The sequence below is a fragment of the Capricornis sumatraensis genome, chromosome 21, assembly GCF_032405125.1.
Source record: "Capricornis sumatraensis isolate serow.1 chromosome 21, serow.2, whole genome shotgun sequence".
Taxonomy (NCBI): Eukaryota; Metazoa; Chordata; class Mammalia; order Artiodactyla; family Bovidae; genus Capricornis; species Capricornis sumatraensis.
Window position 1 is genome coordinate 37833245 of NC_091089.1, and position 20470 is coordinate 37853714.

Genomic DNA, 20470 nt, shown 5'->3' on the forward strand with positions numbered 1-20470 from the left:
TATAAGTATTACATGTATAGTCTTCTAGTAGAGATTGACTTTTTAATTTTTTTTTTTTAAAGCAAGGGCCAGAAACTGTAAAGTAAACATTGACAGATTTTGTCATTTCAGAACTTTATAAAGAAAACTGGAAAAAATGACAACATATGTAAAAGAATTATATTCCTAATGTTTGAAGAGATCCTTCCAGTCCATAAGAAAACCAGAAACTATAAAAATGGACAAAGTAATTGAAAATGTAGTATAAAGAAGAAAAAATTAAAATGACCAATGAGCAGTTAATAGATGAACAAATGCATTAATATTTCAAGAAATGTAGGTTAAAATAAGAACACCCTTAACCTCTGGCAATCTGAGGAAGAAAGATAAAAATAATAATATCTAGGATTGGTCAGGTATATTGGAGAGAAGTTAGGATAGTTTAAAACTAATAATCTTCAGGAGCATAATCTAATACTTAAAGAAATGTATCTGGCAAAATCAGGTCTGCAAATACTTTGGAATATCAATAGATTATATTGTCATTTGGGCAAAAAGTTAGAACAGCCCAAATAAAAATCAGTAGGACATTTCTGTCAGCTCTCCATAGCTTGTTCAGTGAAAAAGCACATTGTAGAGTGTCTTTTTATGCCAATGAGTATAGATAACACATATTTTTAAATGAATACACATAGTCTGATGAATAAATGTGCCATGATTTTAAAAACTGGCTCTATAATAGGTGGTTCTCAGGTTCCTCCCAGTTTTTCACTGTTTTAGGCTGTAATTAACATTTTTGTACATACAGCTTGGTATACTTGCTTTTCCTTTCTTTGGAGTGAATTCCAGGAATTTCTGAGTCAAAAGTTGCATCCAGTTTGTATTTTGATATATGTATTGCCAAAATTCAGTTTTATACCAGAAAGTGGTATAAAAGTTAGAATTTTTTTAGTGGAGCCATAAAATTGAATATAGTATGCAGTCTAATTTAGGGTATTACATGATCTTGTTTGAAGTTATTACAAGTAAAATATTACTAAATCAGATTTTCATATACAAATGTTAAATATTCTCTTTATTTAGTTTTAAAATAAATTATTTATGTTGGAATACACTCATGGAAAAGTTGCAAAAATAGTACACAGTATCGTGCAGCTGCCCTTCATCCAGCTTTCTGTAATGTTAGCATCTTTTATAGCTGTGGTACATTGACAAAACTAAGAAATTAAAGTTGGTATATTACTATTAACTGCATACTTAGATATCAGTTTTTGCACTAATCTCCTTTTTTTTTTGGTTCCAGAATGCAGTCTAGCATATATCATTGTATTTAGTTGCCATTTTTCCGTAGTTGTCTCCAGTCTGTCAGAGTTCTCAAGCTTTCCTTGTTTATGTTTCTGACCTTGACAGTTTTGAAGATTATTGATAAAGTATCTTGTAGAACTTTCCGCAGTTTAGTTTTTTCCAATGTTTTCTCATAGTTCCACAGGGGTTATGGGTTTTGAGGATGAGTACCACAGAGATGACATGTGCTTCTCATCACATTATATTTGGTATATATGATATCATTGTGATTCACTAGTGATAATATTCATCTTTATCACTTGTTTTAAGATAGTGTCTGCCAGGCTTCTCCCTTGGAAAGTTACTATTTTTCCTTTCCATACTTGATTCTTTGGAGTCTGATCACCAGTCCAGCAGATGCTCAGTGCAGAGGAGCATCAATAAGCTACATCTCCAGACTCAGAAGACTACATACTATCTTACAGAGTAAATGTTTTTGATTTTGACAAGCTCTATTTATCATTTATTTCTCCTATGGATTGTGCTTTTGGTGTTGCTTGTAAAAATCATTGCCAAACCCAAGATTGATTTTTTTAAAAACTACTTTATTGAGATATAGTTTATGTACTGAAGATTGATCCATTTAAAGTATACAGTTCATTGGTTTTTGTCTGCATTTATAAGGTTGTTACAGTCATTACTTCAGTTACATTTTGAGCATTTTATCATCTCATAAAGAAACCCGATACCCATTAGCAGTCACTTCCATTTCTCTCCAAGTTCCCCAACCCTAGGGAATGTCTGTATATATTTGCCAATATGGACATTTCCTATAGCTGGACTCATACAGTATGTGATCCTTTATGACTGAATTTTTAGACTTAGCATGATCTCTTCAGGGTTCATCTATGTTGTAGCATGTATTTCATTCTTTCAGATTGCCAAATACTACCCCATTTATAGATAATGCCACGTTTTATCTATCCATGCATCAGTCGATGAACGTTTGGATTGTTTTCTGCTTTATGGATATTATGAATAAATGCTGCTGTGAATGTGCACAAGTTTTTATGTGGGTGTATGTTTTCATTTCTCTTGGGTAGATGCCTGAAAGTGGAATTCTCAAGTCATATAGTTCTGTTTAACATTTTGAGAAACCCAAGAGTGATTTTTTAAGTATATACTTTTATTATTTTGGAGTAAATGTATGTACCTGAACATATAGGTTTTCTCTGAACAGATAAGAGCAGTGAGTGATTGTGGCCATTTGTAAATAATATCATTGTATGTTTCAGTAAGTATCTATTGAGCACATGCATACATCAAGGACATATTCATGAATGAAGTGTGGTCTCCACCCTTCAGGAAATGATAATATACAATCTAACAGAAGAAATACAAACAATTCCAGGCCATGTTGACAGATGAAACAATACGGAAATAGCAGTGTCCCAGAGGAGGAAGGCAGGGTGCAATGGTAAAGAATCTGTCTGCCAGTGCAGGAGATGCAGGAGACACGAGTTCCATCCCTGGGTCAGAAAGATCCCCTGGAGTAGGATATGTTAGCCTGGCAAATTCCATGGACAGAGGAGCCTGGTGGGCCACACAACAGTCCATGGTGTTGCAGAGTCGGGGACGGACACACACACATACACACACACCCGTGAAGTTGCAAAGAGTTGGGAAGGGGGACACATGCATGTGCGCGGTAGGCAGCCTGTCAGATTGAGGGGATCAGGAATGGCTGAGGAGATGGATAAAGAATTAGATCTTGGTAGTGACTTGCTTTCACTTCCATGCATTGCAGAAGGAAATGGCAGCCCACTTCAGTGTTCTTGCCTGGAGAATCCCAGGGATGGCAGGGCCTGGTGGGCTGCTGTCTATGGAGTCGCACGGAGCCGCACAGATTCGGACATGACTGAAGTGACTTAGCAGCAGCAGTGACTTGCTCAAAACACGCACACACCAGACACACACACACACACACACCCTAGATTGAGGGCATCAGGAATGGCTGAGGAGGAGATGGATAAAGAATTAGATCTTGCTTGATAGTGACTTGCTCAAATAAAGTGAGGCTAGTCATTTCAGATGGGTGATCAACATTTACAAAGGACTGGAGATGTGAAGCAGCATCTCTGTGTGGGAAACTGCAAGTAACTGGGCATTGCCAGAGCATTGTTGAGGAGAGTATCTAGAAATAAAAGACTGGAGAATAGTATCTAACAGCCATCTTATGCTGTGTTGAGGAGTTTGGGGTTTGGTTTTGATTTTTGTTGATCTATTTCTCAAACTAGATTACTCCTTATGTGTGTGTATACCTGTGTGCACACTGGCAAAACATGCCCCATCTTCCTGGAGCTTGAATCCTATTTGAACATTGGGGCTTAGAATAATTTATTATTATTATTAACTGTTGTATTGAAACAAAATTAGGATTTAGGGAATTGAATCTTACATTGTAGATTTTCTAGATATGTTTTAGATCATTTTAGAGCTTATTAGGACTGCTTGACTACTCTAGACGTGTGCAAGGCGTACTGGATTTCTTTATGCAGTGAGTGGCAGTATATTGGACAAATAGTGCATTGTACACAGTTTTTATTGCCATACTTTATTCTGACATTTTCTTAAAACATTTTTTAAATAATTAGGGATATCTTATAATCTATAGTGGTACGTAAAATATGATGCACTTTATAATTGAGGACCCTAAATTAGGCAAAATATATCTTTTTCTCATTAGAAAGCAACAGAATCATAGAAAACTTGAAGTAAATGGAAAATGTGAAGAATAAAATAATCTCCAATCCCACCATACTTGGAAACTACTGCAGTTATTATTTTGGTATATTCCCTTCTGGCTTTTTTCTGTGTGTGTGTGTGTGTGTGTGTGTGTGTGTGTGTATGTAACAGTATATATTTATGTTTTTGGAAAATTGAGTTCATATACCATGTGCAGTTTAATCTCTGCTCAACATCATATGTTGAACAACATTCTATGTAATTATTATTCAGTAACACAAGTTAAATGTTTTGTAATACTCTTTTGTACGTATATGTATTCCTAGAAGTAAAATTTATTGTGTATAAAGTATGATTTAAAAAAAAAAGACTAAAGAAAAACCATCTGTTTGCTTTCTAGAAAGTTAAAGAGTCTGTATGTGATTGAAATATTTAATTTTTCATAACCCTGAAACTATAAATTTTCAATCTTTCTGCGCTCATCTTTTGATGTGTTTATTTAGAGATGTTTGGCTAATTTGTGGCCTATCAAAACTTACGGTGGTTTCTTATGACTCAGTTTGTCCATTTCATCCTCGCTACCCGTGCTTCTCTGAATTCATGCTGCTGCTGCTGCTAAGTCACTTCAGTTGTGTCCGACTCTGTGCGACCCCTTAGATGGCAGCCCACCAGGCTCCCCTGTCCCTGGGATTCTTCAGGCAAGAATATTGAAGTGGGCTGCCATTTCCTTCTCCAATGCATGCACGCTAAATTGCTTCAGTTGTGTCCGACTCTGTGCAACCCTATGGACAGCAGCCCACCAGGCTTCTCTGTCCACAGGATTCTCTAGGCAAGAATACTGGAGTGGGTTGCCATTTCCTTCTCCACTCTGAGTTCATACTTCTCTGAATTTTAACTTTCTGCCAGCGTCACCTGGCTCAACACAGTTGTCAGTCACAAATTGTTAAAAGGATCTGGTGGTCACACATTCCTGCTTATTGGTCTTAGAAGTAATAAGGGCTTAGCAATTTTATCATTTTGCTAGTATTAAATTTCATAAGAAACAGGTTAATGTTTACTTTGGGGAAAATGGGCTTGGGAGTTCTAAGAATTCTTCAGTTTTAAGTACAGTTACTGGGATAGGGTTCACTCAGTGGTGGTATTGGAGAAAAGAGTTGAAGTAGTTGAGAGGGTTAGCCATATGGATGCTTAAGGATAGAAATGGCATACAGAGGAACAGCCAATGCAAAGGCTATAAGAAGTGTACCTGGCATGTTTGGACAGCAGCAAGGAAGCCATTGCAGCTGGAGAGGGTTAAGCAAGGGAGAGAATAGTAGGATGATGTCAAAGAATGAAGGAAATGGGGAGCGCAGGTCATGTAGAGTCTTGTAGGCCATCGTAAGATCTTTGACTTTTGCTCTGGGTAAGATGGCAAGACCTTAGAGAGTCCTAGCAGAGGAGTGACATGATCTGACTTGTGTTGTAACAGTACTGCCCCTAAGAACAGACTATTGAGAGGCAGGGATAGACACCAGAAATCAGTTAAGAAATGATTGCAGTTTAGCAGCGATTGCAGTAGTCCAGAGAAGACATGATGGTGACTCGGTCCAGCATGGTAGCAGTGTAGAGCGTGAGAAATTATCAGGTTCCGGATATATTTCAAAAGCAAAGTCAGCCAGATAGGATGTGGAGTGCAAGATAAAACAGGAGTCAAGAATGCCCCTAGGTTTTTGCCTCAAGCAAAACTGACCCATCAGCTGACATGTTGAAATCCTAGGTAGAGGTTTGAAGTGAGAACACCTCTTCAGTCAGATACATTAAATTTGAGGTGTCTGTTAACTAAGTGGATATAATGTATAAGCAATTGAATATATAAATCTTAAGTTTCAGAGAGAGTTCTGAACTAGAGAAAAAAAATTGGGAGTGGTTGACATGTCAGTGCTTTTTCAAAGTCCACCAAATAAGTGAGTGTAAACACAGAAGAATGCATCATGAAAGACTGAGCCTTGAGAAGCTTTAGTATTAAGAAATCTGGGAGAAACCAGCAAAAGCAGCTGAGAAGAAATCATTTGATGTTGGAAAAAAATTACCCTTAGTACTGTTGTAGGAATGTAGTACCCTGGAAGTCGAGTATGTATAACAGGGGTCATCAGACTGTCAGAAAGTACTGATGTATCAAGATGAAGACTGGGAATTTAGCAACATGGTGGTCACCTGTGACTTGCAGTTTAGTCCTGTCTTTTGTTGTTGTTGTTGTTTTTAATTTTGACCACACCGCATAGCTTGTGGGAGCTCAGTTACCCCACTAGGGATTGAACCTGGGCCCTGGCAGTGTAAGCATTGAATCCTAGCTGCTAGACCACCAGGGAACTCCTTGACCAGCAGTTTTGATAGAAAGGTAATGACCAAAGACTACCCCAAAAGGATTTTAGAGCAGATTAGAAGGATTTAAACATAGAGTATAGACAGATTTTGAGGAATTTTGCCATAGTGGGGTTGAGTAATCGGGCAGTAGCTAGTGAGAGAAATGGTGTCAGGAGGTTTGTTTGTTTAAGATGGGAATGAAAATGGCATGATATGATCCTGTTAGGAAGGGGAAAGCTAGTGACACAGCAGAAAGAGGGGAGAATGGCTGGAGCAATGTCCTTGAGCTAGTGAGGATGACATCACTGGTCGAGGGATTGGTGAAAGAGCAGTTTTCTCAGATAGTAAAAGTGAAGAGACTACATATATGAGGGCACATGCTGGTGGTTGAATATGAATATATAATATAAATATTTAATGGTAAGTCTGTGACAGTTTTCTTTTCATTGTTTCAGGGTAGTAGCCAACACAGTCATTAGCTATGAACAAGAATCAGTGGGAGGTTTGAAAAGAGAAAAGAAAATGTGAATTATTGTCTCTAGTAGAGTGGAAGAGTGAATATACTAAAGAAATGTATGATTGCCAAGCAGAATTAAGGGCACGCTTTATGTTTGCGATTATGGAGTTAAAGTGGGATCTGTCAGTATGATTTTATGTATTTATCCAGACATATTCAACTACATGGGGGCTGGCATCAAGTTAGCTATAGAGTTAGATTTAGCTGAAATTACGGTTTTGCCAAACTACAATGAGGCAGAAAAGAGCCAAGGCATTAAAGTTGTATGTAAGCGAGTAATTATAATGTTTGATTGTGTAATTTAAGCTGGGTAGATAAGAAAGAGAACCTTTCAGTGCAGTGAGGTACAGTAAAACCAGATAGGGTCACTGGGTTCGGAGATCTTGGTGAGCTGGGGATTGTTGGGGTTGAGTTGTTGGAGGGAATGAGCGGGAAAGTTGAGGGAGTGCCTAGTGAGTGTAGGATTTGAAATGAAGAGAGGACTGTAATTACTGATATTGATAAGATCTAGTATGTGGAAATGAGCAGCTGAGATAAAGTGGAGGACAAGATCCTTGGAAGAGAGATGTTAAAGGTATTGAGAGGCCAGGTTATTAGAAGAATCATCTGTGGGTGTGTTAAAATCCTGAAGAATTAGGAAAATCCTGGAGAGAAGGTTAGTAAACCAGAATTATCTAGCAGTGAGATGTGATGAGCTGGGGGTGAATAGATTACAGTGACAGTAAGAGGTAGTGGGAGATACAACCTTTTAAACGTGAAAAGCAAAACTGAGTAAGTGTGTAGAGATGGCAGTGGGGTTCACCTGTCCTGCGTCCAGGGCCACTGGAGGGTGAGCACGTGGAGTGTAAAGGGCACCACTGTAGAGCTGGTGGGCAAGTGGGGTCAGGGGGCTGGGTTTCCATTGGAGCCGGGGTTGGCAAGCTACAGCCCACAGGCCAAATCTGGCACACCATCTGTTTTTGGATGGCTTATGAGCTATGAATGGTTTTTATATTTTTAAAAATAATTTATAGAACATCAAAAGATTAATAGTATTTCATGATACATGAAAATTATATGGATTTCTGTGTCCGTAACTAAAGTTTTATTGAGACATAGCTATGCTCATTCTTTTCTGTATTGTCTATGATTACTTATCTGCTGCTGCTAAGTCACTTCAGTCGTGTCTGACTCTGTGCGACCCCATAGACAGCAGCCCACCAGGCTCCCCTGTCCGTGGGATTCTCCAGGCAAGAACACCGGAGTGGGTTGCCATTTCCTTCTCTAATACATGAAAGTGAAAAGTGAAAGTGAAGTCACTCAGTCGTGTCCAACTCTTGGCGACCCCATGGACTGCAGCCTACCAGGCTCCTCCATCCATGGGATTTTTCCAGGCAAGAGTACTGGAGTGGGGTGCCATTGCCTTCTCCAGATTACTTATCTGCTACAGCACAAGTTGAAAAGTTGAGTAGTTGTGACGGAAATCACACATGGCCTCTTTACTGCTTCACACCATTGCTCAGCACTGTAAATCACAGTGCTGCAGTTATAACTCAGTAGCATTCCATGTGTATCACCATACCACAGCATTTTATTTTTTTTCCATTGTCAGTGCATGCCCATCATGTCAGAACAAAAAAGGAAAAGAAACGTGGACTTGAATGTTGTTTTATTTTGCACCACAGTGAAGGGTGGATTATTTCTTCAAGTTAGAGGGTGAAGCATTGTGTTACTACTCAGTGACACTGTGGCTGTGCTGAAAGAGTGCAGTGGGCATTGACAGGAGCAGAATAAGCACTCACCATAACATTCCCAACTCACAGGAAAGTAACAGTAAGAAAAGCCCAGAAAATTTAAAAGAGAATATCCCATCACAGCAGAATTTTCTTTACAAAATGAAGGAAGAAAAATGATGTTATGACCTTATGTAAGTTTACAAGTGGCTTATTTGTTAGCCACACAGAGAAAGCTGTTTGCTGATCGTGTTTGCAGCAGCAGAGCAAATATGTATAGGGAGAATAACTTCCTTAAGACTGTTAGCTTCTTGGCAAGAACAGTAGTTGCTCAAAGCATCAAGACTGTTGGGAGCAGCAGCAATAGTCAATTTAAAAGCAAGATAATTGAGTGATGAGATGTGTGACAAGGGATGGTAGTTAAAATTAGGTATGGTGCAGAAAATGGCTTAGTTGAAGTAACAGATCTTGTGAAAACACAAGATGTTTAAAGCCTGTAGTTTGTAGACAGCAGCAAGTACTTTTTGGAAAGTATTTGGATCTATCATGTGTTACTGAGCCACAGTATCAGTGGTAAACCTCATTCAGTCTCATGGACTTACACATTAACAATTCTGTACATTTTTGACAGTAATTGAAGCTGAATATTTCCATTTATCTTTGCATGCAGCAAGTCAGTGTCTTAGCAGTGGTAATATTTCATTGTGATTGTTTATGGATTTTTGTCCCCCAAATCTGTCTGTTGAATCCCTAGCTCCTCGGTATAACTGTATTTGGAGATAGGGCCAAACAAGAGGCAGTTCAGGTTGAATGAGATCATAAAGGTGGGACTCTGATAAAATGGAATTGGTGACAGGGTTAGTGTCCTCACCTGCACAGCACACAAGATGTCCTGTGAGCATGCAGAGAGATGCTGGATGCCAGCAAGCCAGAAAGAGAAATCTCCCCAGAAACCAAACTTCCTGGCCCCTGACCTTGGCCTTTGAGTCTCTAGAACTAGGAGAAAATGAAAGTCTGTTTAAGCCACCCAGTCTGTGGTATTTTGCATGGTAGGAAGAACTGACCAAATGAAGATTTTTCTTGATGAAGAGAACCACTCCCAACTGTCATTGAGTTACCACTGAACACTGACTTTGGACATTAGTTTTTGCTTTAACCTAAAATTACAAGGCAAAACAGCACTTCTTTGCAAAACTGAAATGTAATGAAGTCATTTTTGACAACTAATATTGTCTGAATCGCAAGTAATGTTGAGCAGCTTTGTAACTTGTGCTGTTAGAAATTAAAAGAAGCAGCGAAATCTCTACTTCCACATAAATTTGCAGCAGACATATTTTCGGGGCCCAAAACTACAGACTTAATATCCTGTTTATGGCTCTAAACTTGGTATAACGAAAGCCAGGGGTCTTTCTCAACTCCATAGGCTATCATATAACTCATTATCTGGTTCATGACTTCCTTATTTCTCATCTAGAGTATTATAGTACTCTTAAAATACTCCCCACCCCCCAGCCTTTCCTTTATTGAATTTATCTTTTACATAGTCGCTGGAGTAGCTGAAATGCAGATTTGACTGTATTGTTTCTATACCTCTTTCTTTTCATGGCTTCCCGCACAGAGTGGTGGTTTTCAGGTGGTGGTTCTAGTTCCCAGCAGACCCCGCAGGACTCGTCAGGGCTGCGGTAAGAGAGGTATACAAAGCAGTTCCTCTGCTACCACCCACCGCCATGATCCTCTTGAAGCAGAGCATTTTTATCTCTCTTCATATTGTACTGCTTTTAAACTTTAATGTGAAAAATATTTTTTGTTGATGAAATAATAATTTTACAGCTATTGGCCTATAGGTAAAGTTCAAGCTCCTTATTAACTAGATTGGGACTCTCCAGCCTCTCTTTGCAAGTCCTTCCCACAGACTTGATGCCCCAGCAGTGCAAACAGTTCTGCTGTTCCTTTGCTAATATTTGCCCATCTGCCTGTTAGTCTCTCTTTTCTTTTTCCCAACTAGCTAACTGCTACTCCTTTTTTCTTTTTTTTCAATTCTTAAGCCTTGTTTCAGGTTCTGTCACCTCCAGAAAGCCTTTTCTCGCTATCTCCCTCTCAGGCAGGCTTAGGTTAGGTGTCATCCTTGTTATTCCACAAACTCTGTGCTTGTACTTTATTTCCCTTTTTTGCAGTTTTTGGTATTATTATTTGTTTGTTTGTTTCTGTTTCATCTGAAATCCATAAAAGCAGAGACTATGTTTTTAAAGTTACATTTCTGTATCTACAGTGATTACTGTAGACACTGCATGGTTAACACAAATGTTTCTGCAGTAAATTGATTATTGTTTGTATCTTGCTGATGCATTTCCAATAGATATGTGATCTAAAATTAAATGTACTTATATTATTCCTGTGTGGAAGTTTACTCTCTGTTGCATGTGTTTATAGGCCATAAGGTATACAAACACACGTTTAAATTGTGCATTTCAGAAGAAAGACAAGATATTATATGCAGCTTTTATTAGTAACTAGAACTTAACAGCTGCCCTGTATTTTGTACAACTCTGAAATGTGAAGCTTTTCCATGTAATCTCATGCCAGTGTTGACCCATGTGGATTAAAATAGCCCTATTTTAATCTATGACCAAATTAGGAATTAGAATATCTACCCAGTGGGGATTTTAAATTATTGTAGTTTGTAGTGTGACAGGTTTGTATAAATAATTGCAGATTCCCACTGTGTGCTTTAACTTAAAGTCTCCATTCAAATAGAGAAATATAATAAGTATATCATTCTTTAGCATGTTTATTTTACCTTTGATATTTTAAATTATATCTTTTTAAAAGGATTATCAAAACTGACTTGATAAAAAGATTTGTTTAATTAATCTAAAATATCTACCTGTGGCCCGTTGGTTCAAAGTTGATATATACTTGAAATACCAGGAACTAATGAACTGATTATCTTCAGTATATATGTAGTATATGTTTTTTTTTTTTGAAAAATGTTCTGGTCAGATTTTAATAAAATTATTTAACAGCTAGAGTGAAGTCATTCCAAAATTTGTTGAAAACAATTCTCAGCACATTGAGCATTTCTCTCTTTTATAACTTCATATTTTACCTATATCAAATAATTTTTAATGCACATCTTTGTTTTTTGTTGTTTCTCAAGAACTTGAATGTTAAATAAGCAGTTTTAGTTATACTGCTTCAGTGATTTTAAATTATAAACTTTTTCTTTTCATACAGATAAAGACACAATAAATAAAATTAGAGATTTACGAATGAAAGCTGAAGATTATGAAGTAGTGAAGGTGATTGGTAGAGGTGCATTTGGAGAAGTTCAACTGGTACGTTATTTTAATGAGATTAAAAAATCTTTTTAAAATTAAAAAATCTACTTGTTTGTTTCACATATGATGTTTTGGAAAAGTATTGATTTTATAAAAGTCTTGCTTTAAATTGCTCTAGACTTTCTTGCCTACTGATATGAAAGCCTAGAGTCTCATTCAGCAGTAGTGTGAAATATTTTCCCCAAGCATTCAGGGTAGAGAAGAGGTTTCAAGCATCAAAAGAGAAGCCTTTACTCCTGATACTACTCCATCTAAAATGCTGTGGCATAGTAAGTTTTTAAACAGGAAGTAGCATCCGTAGCAGAGTGGAGAAGGGAAGGGATGTCATAATATAGGGAATAAAGTTTTTTTTCCTAATATTACTTACGGTATTTAAAGCCTTAACATGATCTTACTGGGGTAATTCAGAAGAGACGTTAAAACAGCCAGACAGTAATGTTAGATTATTTAGTAAATTGTTTGTGTAAACGCTGATCTTTAAATGTTAATGAAAGGTTCATTATTTTCCATTTCAAAGGTAAGGCATAAATCCACCAGGAAGGTATATGCTATGAAGCTCCTCAGCAAATTTGAAATGATTAAGAGATCTGATTCTGCTTTTTTCTGGGAAGAAAGGGACATCATGGCTTTTGCTAACAGTCCTTGGGTTGTTCAGGTATGCTTTTGCCGTTGTTTCATTGCTGTTGTACTGGCTTGTAACTTAACATATCTGAGAAGCTGACTTTGGTTTTTAGTGAACAGTAAGAGAGAATTTATTGGCAGTTATAAAAGTAATGTGTCATTTTTAAAATCATAAAATTTAATGTTACTGAATCATCTCTAGGAAGGAAGTAAATATTTGTCTCTCATTATATGGAATGGAAGAAAATGGGAGAAGGAAGGAAAAAAAGTTAAGCTAGGCCTCCAAATAATATTGTATTGGCTTCAGGTTTTTCAGTGGAAGGAAAAATACATCAGAAAGTCAGTAATTGTAGGTCCTGGTCTTGACTGCCACAGGCTTACCTGAAGTTGTGGCCCGGTTATTTCCATCTTTGAGCCTCAGTTTCACTGCTCAAAAATGTGAAAGTTGGCTTAGATTGGTTATTTTCAACTGAATAGGTACCTCACTGGGAGTCATGGCAGCAAGCAGTTATTGGGATAGGTTATAATTCTGGGTTTTCTATTGCTGCTTCAATTAGAGCATCTGCATGTTTTATTTGTCTTATATATTGGGGTTCTTATTAAGATTTCATGTGAGGGGGATAAGATATTCTGGTTTAAAAAATGGAGTAAAACTACTAAGCTAGATCATTTCTGAATTCCTAGGATGAATTCTGTAGCTTCTTTATTTATACTATGTAATAAAAACTGTCCTAAATAAGCATAATAGTAATTGGTATAAAAAGAATATGAAATATGTTTAAGATTTGCATAATAAGGCTTTTTATACTTGAAATGTCTATTCTTGTTTGTATCAGCTATATAGAGCAGGGTCTCTCAGCCTTGGTATTGTTGACATTTTCAGCCATGTGAGGGCTTCCCCAGTAGCTCAGTTGGTAAAGAATCTGCCTGCAGTGCAGGAGACCCACGTTCCAGCCCTGGGTTGGGAAGATCCCCTGGAGAAGGGAATGGCAACCCACTCCAGTACTATTGCCTGGAGAATTCCATGGACAGAGGACTTGGCGGGTTACAGTCCATGGGATCACAGAGTCAGACACGACTGTGCGACTAACTTTCTTTTTCCTTTCAGCCATGTGATGTTTTACTGCTGGGGGCTATTCTGTGCCTTATAGGGTTTGTAACAGCATCCCTGACTTCTGCCCAGGTCCTCCCAGTAGCAGCCCTCTCCCCCCACACACCAGCTATTAGCAACTAAAATTGTGTTCAGGCATTGTGGTGTGTTGGGGAGAGTGGGCGAATCGGGGCTGTGGGACGCCAACAGTTTCCCTTTCTGGTTGGGAACCACTGATATGAGGAATGTTTAATGTTGTGTAAAGAGTTAAAAACATGACATAAACGTTTAAGGTTAAATTTACAACTTGTGAATTTTAATCTTTATTTTTCTTGATACATTGTCTGTAAATAGGGAAACTGCCGCCAGATCAGCAATGTTCCTTTAATTATGGTGTCCGAGTGATTCACTGTACATGTTAACCTGGGATAGCCATGAGGCACCACTTAGTTTCTTATCCTTCCCTCTAAGTATATATTTTGTAATTAAAGTTACTAAGTGAAAGTGAAAATCGCTCAGTCATGTCTGACTCTTTGCAACCCCATATACTGTAGCCTGCCAGGCTCCTCTGTCTTAGAACTCTCCAGGCCAGAATACTGGAGTTGGTAGCCATTCCCTTCTCCAGGGGATCTTCCCAACCCAGGAATCAAACCAGGATCTCCTGCATTGCAGGCAATTTCTTACCAGCTGAGCTACCAGGGAAGCCCATAAGTTACTAAATCCATAACTAAAATAACTGAAGTTACTAAATCCGTAGCTAAAATCATAAAACGCTGTTGAAAAAAATGAAATACAAAAATAATTTAAAGATATAACTGCCTAGGTAAATTAGTTATAATTTATACTTTTTCTCTAGGGCTTCTTTCATTTAGTTTAGTTGTATTCTAATCTTATCGTGTTTACTTAAAATGTCCTTTTGTAGAGAATTCCCTGGTGGTCCAGTGGTTTGGATTTGGGGTTTTCAATGCCCTGGGCCGCAGTACAATCCCTAATCAGGGAACTAAGATCCTACAAGCTGCACGTCAGGGCCAAAAAAGAAAAAAAAAAAATGTTCTTTTGTAAATTTGCTCTCCTTTTAACTTCAACCCTGGTCATATATTTATGCCTGATATTGTTGCCAATTTCATATTGATGGACCTTCCCCTTCCTGCTTTTGACTCTTTTGCCCTCTTCCTGCTTCTCTGTTGGCTGCTCCTCCTACTGACTGCAGTTGTTTACTGAGCACCTGTTGTAGTAAGTGCTTTCAGTATTCGCTATTCTCTTTTTAACAACCCAGAAAGGCAGTTAATCCCCATTAGCTACATCCTCAATTTATAGATTAAATTTGTGCTTTTGTTCATTGAACATTCATTAAGTACTTGCCAACTGCCAGGCATCTAGATGCAGACTGTGCAACAAATAACAGTCAAATATCGTATAGTCCCAGTACAGTTCATATAGTCTCCCAAGAAGGATATAGTCACAGATAATTTGAGAGGTTATATAATAGCCTAGTCACACAGCTAGTCAGAGACAGTTAAAACTAAAGCCTAATTTATTAGACTACTGGAAAATTGTGATATCAATATAAATTTAACATTAAACCCCACTATGTACAACTTAAATTAGAACTACAATATATCTTTGCTTAGAAGAATTGTATATCCTTTATTGAAACTGTTATAATTTTTAAAAATTCTCAGTATAAGAAATTCAATTAATACAGAAAATGTAGAGAAAAAAGCCTCCAGCTCCTCAGAAATAACCAGTTAATAATTCCTTGACATATGCAAAGTTCTTTGTGCTATTTATGTTTGTATTTATTTCCTTTTTAAAAACAGTGCTTACAACTACTGCATTTGATTATTTTAATTATACTAGTATTTTTGACAATTCTTAAATGAAACAGTTTTGCTTAATCTTAATTAATTTCTTTGTTTTTCTGTATTTGTGTAGCTATTTTATGCATTCCAAGATGATCGTTATCTCTACATGGTAATGGAATACATGCCTGGTGGAGATCTTGTAAATTTAATGAGCAACTATGATGTGCCTGAAAAATGGGCCCGATTCTATACTGCAGAAGTAGTTCTTGCATTGGATGCAATCCATTCCATGGGTTTTATCCATAGGTAAAGAGAAAAATGTTTAAATTTTCTCATTTGTCGAAGAGAGAAGCTAAAAATAAGTACTTTATTTGGTTAACACATCCCCCTCTGAGTCCACTTATTCTTCCATATGACATAAGTGGTATTTCAGGATTTAAAACTTTGAAATTTGTAGTTCTAACATTTCAGTTTACTGTTGATATAAATGTACTCTTTAATATTTCTTAATTTGATTATAAGGCTTTTATATAGTGTCCTAAAAAGTAAAATGTATAAGCTATTTTTTAAAGGTATCTTCCAGGGTATTAAATGCTTTTAATTTTTACATTCAAATTAATTTGCTTTTGATTAGTGAATAGATCATACTTCTTTGTTAGAAGGGTAGTTTCATTTGTTCTACAAACACCAATTGAATTTGTGCAATTACTGTGCTCAGTGCCAGGGATAAAAAAACGCAAGTGACTTAAGACCCTCTTCTAGGGATATTTATGTATTTATCTATCTTGTGTGTTTCAGTTACTTTTTATGTTTGAATGTTACATTTTTTATGGTTATTCTCTCTCAAATGACTTGATTTTCCTTTTGGAGGAATCAAACTCTGCTTCGAAGGGAATATTACATGTCTTCTTCTGAGACATAACATATGAGAGAGTCTCCTTGATGAAGTTCAGTTTATAGATGTGGAGAGAGCTCATGTAGTTTAAAGGTGGTCTTACCTAAACTGAGTGAGGATATCTGACCTAAAATCATTGCCTCATATAATTTGTATCAGTTTATGACCCATTTCAGACATATTGTATTTTTTTTTCCCTCCTCAGAGATGTGAAACCTGATAACATGCTGCTGGATAAATCTGGACATTTGAAGTTAGCAGATTTTGGTACTTGTATGAAGATGAATAAGGTTAAATAATTAGATTTTAATTTAGTTTTGCTAATTCAAGATTGGTGCTTTTTGCAAAATATTTTAAGAATTTAAGAATTACTAACCATATCTAGACGTGTACAGAACTGATGTGCCCTGTCATATTTGTTGGACTGAAATGCCATGGTTTCACTGTTGTGTTAGTAACTTGTAAGGACTTAATTTTTTCCCCTATTTAGGGGAAGTGTGGATTGCCAGATTTACTGAATCTTTTGAAATAACTCTGTAATGTCCACTATTTTAACTAGAAAAGCGTTTAGTTTAAATGGCACTAGATACTAATGCCAGTGTTAAAATGCAACTTTCATAAAAACTAGATTTCAGTAATACATGTATTTCTTAGTGTTTTACTTAGCCTTGTATTAAACATGAAAAGATCTTACTACTTATTTTGGGAGTTGGTCATAAAAGATATCCATGCTCACTGATTATATAATAAATAACATGTACATGGCTGAAGTAGCAAGTATGCTGCTTTATTTTCAGTTGAAACAGTTTATATTCTTTGAAATTTATCATAGAAGAATAACCAGAAAGTTGTATTTATTTCCAAAGGAAACTTAACTGGTTAGGAGGAAAGCCCTATGTGAGAATTTTGTATAAACATTGATAATTCTCTTGCATTAATACCAGCTACAGTAAGTAACAGGTATATATAGTTTTGTTTTTATTTTGGAGAGAGGTTTAAAATGTATAGTAAATGGAGGTCAGTGGGCTTAACACTATTATGCCCTTTCTCCATGCATGTGCCTTCCTGTTTTATATGTGTATGGTCGCTTCTTACATGGTTTTTTCTCTTATTTCAAGTATAGTTAAATTGACTGACTATTTTAGTAAAAAGCAGTTAAATCACCTTTTATGTATTAATGTTATCAAGTGATCTGTTGTCAGTTCCTCAACATATTTGCCGTGACTTATATACTTGTTCTCTGCAGTTGAGATCATCTTATTGTTTCAACTGGAGGAATAATAAATGGTCTAATAAAAAAATAATAAGTGAAAAATAATTAATATATTCACTATGTCTTTCTAGTGAAAGTTATTACAAAGTAAAAGTATCTGTAAACACATACACATGAATATATTATGTACGTAGTATGTATATAGGATTAAGCTATTTATTACTTTTTGTCAAGTTTGCATTAGGTTTTAATATGATATTTTTATAAAGACTTACAGTTCTACAGGTTACATTAAGAAAAAACTCATGTGGAATAATTGACGCTTTACATTTATATCCTAATTGAAAATTTGACCTCTACTTAGGAAGGCATGGTACGATGTGATACAGCAGTTGGAACACCTGATTATATTTCCCCTGAAGTATTAAAATCTCAAGGTGGCGATGGTTATTATGGACGAGAATGTGACTGGTGGTCAGTTGGGGTATTTTTATATGAAATGCTTGTAGGTGAGTAAAGGAGAATTTTATGTACCTCTTAACAGTTGTTCATCTCCATACTTAGACTTGGCTTCTTCTGATAAAAGATTACAATAAGTAAGCAATGTTGATTTTGTTAGTAGAAAACAGATTGATTCAAGCTGTGATCCAAAAACACATATTTTGTGTGTTTTGACAAACTTGATGTGTTACTTCTTTTTATGTATTCAGTGTATGTTTTTAGTTTATGCATAGTTAATTATCATTAAGCAGTAACATTGACTTTTCCTTTGAAGCTTATTTCTCTAAATGTATCTTAATTTGCTTTGTTTCCCTGTCAATTTGTCAGGTGATACACCATTTTATGCAGATTCTCTGGTTGGAACTTACAGTAAGATTATGAACCATAAAAATTCTCTTACCTTCCCTGATGATAATGACATATCAAAAGAAGCAAAAAATCTTATTTGTGCCTTCCTTACTGACAGGTAAATAATTTTAACATGGAACACTATTCAAGGAAACTTTCATTTTGCTGCTCAATTTTTAAGGTCTATTTTTGAGCTCCTTATTTGCACTGTTGAAATAAAAATGTTACCATTCTTCAAGTCTTTCATGACAGTAAAACCTGATGTAATTTTCTGATTTTTCTGGATCTCAATTACCTTACCTAAAGAAATTGGGATAGTAAAAGATTCTTTTCTGATGATTAGATCAGATTGTAAGTTTTTTCATTGTTAAAATTTTAGCTTAAGTACAAAGATGATAGTATATTTTATTGAGTCTGGTTTTGTTGTTGTTGTTCTTTTGGCCATGCTGCATGGCTTGTGGACTGTTAGTTCCCCAACTAGGGATTGAACCCAGGCAGTGAAAGGGAATTCCCTGAGGGTTTTATTTTTTTTTTTAGAGACATGTCAAAATCTCTAAAATTAGAGTGCATCTTAAGATCAATGGCATATACTAATTTAATTGAGGGCATTTTTTTTTTCCTAGTGATAGAAAAATGATGATGTGTCTTCAGTTGATGCCATTTAATACTGCATTGTGTAGCTGAAATTTGTTGAGAGGCTAGAACTTAAATGTTCTTCCCCCCAGCCGAAACAGGAAAAGTAAATATGTGAAGTGATTGATGTGATAATTAGCTTGTTGGGGGAATCCTTTCACAGTGTATATGTATGAATATAAAATTGTCACAGTTCAGTTCAGTTCAGTCGCTCAGTCGTGTCCAACTCTTTGCGACCCCATGAATCGCAGTACGCCAGGCCTCTCTGTCCATCACCAACTCCTAGAGTTCAGTCAGACTCACGTCCATCGAGTCAGTGATGCCATCCAGCCATCTCATCCTCTGTCGTCCCCTTCCCCTCCTGCCCCCAATCCCTCCCAGGATCAGAGTCTTTTCCAGTGAGTCAACTCTTTGCATGAGGTGGCCAAAGTACTGGAGTTTCAGCTTTAGCATCATTCCTTCCAAAGAAATCCCAGGGCTGATCTCCTTCAGAATGGACTGGTTGGATCTCTTTGCAGTCCAAGGGACTTGCTTCTGTCACCAGTCACATCCACAACTGGGTATTGTTTTTGCTCCATCCCTTCATTCTTTCTGGAGTTATTTCTCCAGTGATCTCCAGTAGCATATTGGCCACCTACTGAACTGGGGAGTTCTCTTTCAGTATCCTATCATTTTGCCTTTTCATACTGTTCATGGGGTTCTCAAGGCAAGAATACTGAAATGGTTTGCCATTCCCTTCTCCAGTGAAAATTGTCACAATGTAAGCTAAAAATCTTAAAATTTTATTTGCCAGTTATACCTCAGTAAAGCTGGGGAAAAGATTTAATTATATCTGGCATATACTTTTTGAAATTAAGGAGATAGTGCAGAGCTGTACAAAAAAAAGTATTATTTCCTACCTTCTTCCTTCATTAACATGGTCTTCTAGTTTCAACAAGCATTTTTTATAAATGTAAATGCACGTAAGTGTCTTAGAAACAGAAATGGCATATTATATATATATATATATATATATATATATCTCCTTGTCATTTACTTCTAAAATTTAAATATGAACCAGATGACTTACTAAGATTACATTTAGGGCTTAAGGTTGTATATGGTTAATATAAGTACTAGAGGGGCTTTGTACCTTTAAATATGTTTCAGTTTTGGATTCACTTTAATTAAAATTAATTTATCCTCCTTCAATATGTCCTTTAGAACCTGAAACATGATAGTTTTTGAAATTTCTGTATTTTAATATAAGCACTATATAAATGTAGTCTAATATAAAAACCATGCTGGGGTATAGAATTGAACAAGGTGCACAGCCTCTTCTCCACTGTGACCTAGCCCTTTGTGGGAAGCAGACAAACAGATGAGATACTTACTGTACGGAGATAAGTACTCTCAAGTATCATGTACCAAAGAACCATGGAGAGGTTCCCTAATCCAGTCTGAGAG

General features: G+C 36.5%; 1 protein-coding gene across 1 annotated transcript in view; it reads left to right on the forward strand.

The window, feature by feature from the left end:
• Window positions 1-20470, forward strand: part of ROCK1 (Rho associated coiled-coil containing protein kinase 1) — a 125040-nt gene that overhangs the window by 43675 nt on the left and 60895 nt on the right. The window contains exons 3-8 of the mRNA XM_068993942.1: window positions 11815-11915; window positions 12436-12573; window positions 15565-15740; window positions 16535-16619; window positions 17907-18051; window positions 18371-18509. Coding sequence (XP_068850043.1) covers window positions 11815-11915; window positions 12436-12573; window positions 15565-15740; window positions 16535-16619; window positions 17907-18051; window positions 18371-18509 — 784 coding nt within the window. The remainder of the gene's footprint in view (window positions 1-11814; window positions 11916-12435; window positions 12574-15564; window positions 15741-16534; window positions 16620-17906; window positions 18052-18370; window positions 18510-20470) is intronic.